This window comes from Sycon ciliatum, chromosome 3 (genome assembly GCF_964019385.1).
Source record: "Sycon ciliatum chromosome 3, ocSycCili1.1, whole genome shotgun sequence".
NCBI classification, from domain to species: Eukaryota; Metazoa; Porifera; class Calcarea; order Leucosolenida; family Sycettidae; genus Sycon; species Sycon ciliatum.
Genome location: NC_088645.1, coordinates 7577027 through 7579133, shown reverse-complemented (window position 1 = coordinate 7579133; position 2107 = coordinate 7577027). Strand labels below are relative to the sequence as shown.

General features: G+C 48.9%; 1 protein-coding gene across 1 annotated transcript in view; it reads left to right on the top strand.

The window, feature by feature from the left end:
• Positions 1-1967: 1967 nt before the first annotated feature.
• The window catches only part of LOC135812812 (serine/threonine-protein kinase Chk2-like), a 4210-nt gene continuing 4070 nt past the window's right edge, over positions 1968-2107 (top strand). Inside the window, exon 1 of the mRNA XM_065326029.1 lies at positions 1968-2107. This exon is cut by the window's right edge and continues 1108 nt beyond it. Coding sequence (XP_065182101.1) covers positions 1968-2107 — 140 coding nt within the window.

Genomic DNA, 2107 nt, shown 5'->3' with positions numbered 1-2107 from the left:
TGATCCAGTATCTCAACAGACTGAATTAGTTTATTTTGATATCCAACTCAAACTGAGTCAACTCAACTTTTTCAAATGTCGAAGCTTCACATGTACTGGCCATTCCAGCGATACACGTGCAGTGTGATTGCGATTCCCGGGATTACGCTGCAGCTTTCCGGCGGCTATTCACGCCAGTCTGAACGCGCCCTTAACACACGCCTGCCCACGCACGCTCTCTAGGCTGCAAATTTCTGGCACAGAGCTCTCCTTCTCACCACCATCACCACCACCACCACCACCATCAGTTCGCGCCTGGCGCCTGGTCGATGCATGGCTGGCGGTATCCGGCATAGCAGGCTGGTACATCAATTAGCGCATGTCACATAGAAGATGACACAGCAACGACATAGCTGGATTGCTACGTTCGTTTCGTCCCCGCTGGACTCATCAGGCAATCTTCTTCTTGGATGTCTTCATACGGAGCTTGACTCGGGCGAATGAAGTTGAAGACACCACTGCAGCTGTATTTATGGTTGATAAATATAGTGGTGGTTGTTGTTGTTTGGCTTTATTTAGAGTGGAATTCCAAAACAGGCCTAAACCTAATGACAGTGGTCCCACTGATAAAGAGAAAAGAAAAATATATAAAAATAAGCGGACAAACGGAACAGAGAAGAAGAATTACAGATGGAGCGGACTCGCTCCCTTCTATTTACACTGCAACGTTCGAACACATTTTCGTAGTTAAAACAACGTTTCGGCATATAGCCCTCATCAGGTTTGCAATGATGTGCACTCTACAAAGGAAGGTAGACAACTAATATGAGCACGGCAGCAGGGGAAATAAAGTCACAAGCACGGCAATCGGTAAGAAAGGAGTGACTGAGTGAGTGAGAGAGAGAGAGAGAGAGAGAGAGAGAGAGAGAGAGAGAGAGAGAGAGAGAGAGAGAGAGAGAGAGAGAGAGAGAGAGAGAGAGAGAGAGAGAGAGAGAGAGAGAGAGAGAGAGAGAGAGAGAGAGAGAGAGAGAGAGAGAGAGAGAGAGAGAGAGAGAGAGAGAGAGAGAGAGAGAGAGAGAGAGAGAGAGAGAGAGAGAGAGAGAGAGAGAGAGAGAGAGAGAGAGAGAGAGAGAGAGAGAGAGAGAGAGAGAGAGAGAGAGAGAGAGAGAGAGAGAGAGAGAGAGAGAGAGAGAGAGAGAGAGAGAGAGAGAGAGAGAGAGAGAGAGAGAGAGAGAGAGAGAGAGAGAGAGAGAGAGAGAGAGAGAGAGAAGAGAGAGAGAGAGAGAGAGAGAGAGAGAGAGAGAGAGAGAGGAGAGAGAGAAGAGAGAGAGAGAGAGAGAGAGAGAGAGAGAGAGAGAGAGAGAGAGAGAGAGAGAGAGAGAGAGAGAGAGAGAGAGAGAGAGAGAGAGAGAGAGAGAGAGAGAGAGAGAGAGAGAGAGAGAGAGAGAGAGAGAGAGACAGAGAGACAGAGAGAGAGAGAGAGAGAGAGAGAGAGAGAGAGAGGGAGAGGTAGTGAAGCAGATGAGTTCATCCTAGTTGACGGTACTGCCTAACAGAAAGGCCAGGCCTTAGCGATTTGAAAGTGGAGCGCTTTCTTCTGGTAAAGACACACTGGCAATATGGCGGTAAACGCACGCCTGCCCACACACGCTCTCCAGGCTGCAAATTTCTGGCACAGACCTTTCATTCTCACCACCAGAAATTTGCAGCCTAGAGAGCGTGTGTGGGCAGGCGTGTGTTTACCGCCATATTGCCAGGTATGTCTTTACCAACATATTTATCGACCGTGCAAGAGGCTTGGTTGACTTGTACTCCTGCAATGATGAGCCTGTGAGGCTTGAGAGCTACCGATCCCGTACATAGTCAATATCCCGTACAGAAATACGACGTTAACACTCAGGGTACTAGGGTCGGCATACATGGTACGATAGTTTTTTCTCGTGTACTCGAGCTAGCTTGGTACGGGATGAGTATTCGTACAAAGGATAATGATCAGCCAGTTACGCTCAGCCAGTACCGAGCAGCAGCAGCCAGTAGAGTGTTCCGGACATCGCACTGGGCTAACAGTCTTCGTCCAATGCTCTATGCACCGCTCAGCTCCCGCGTGTCGTAGCCTGCAACACCAGTC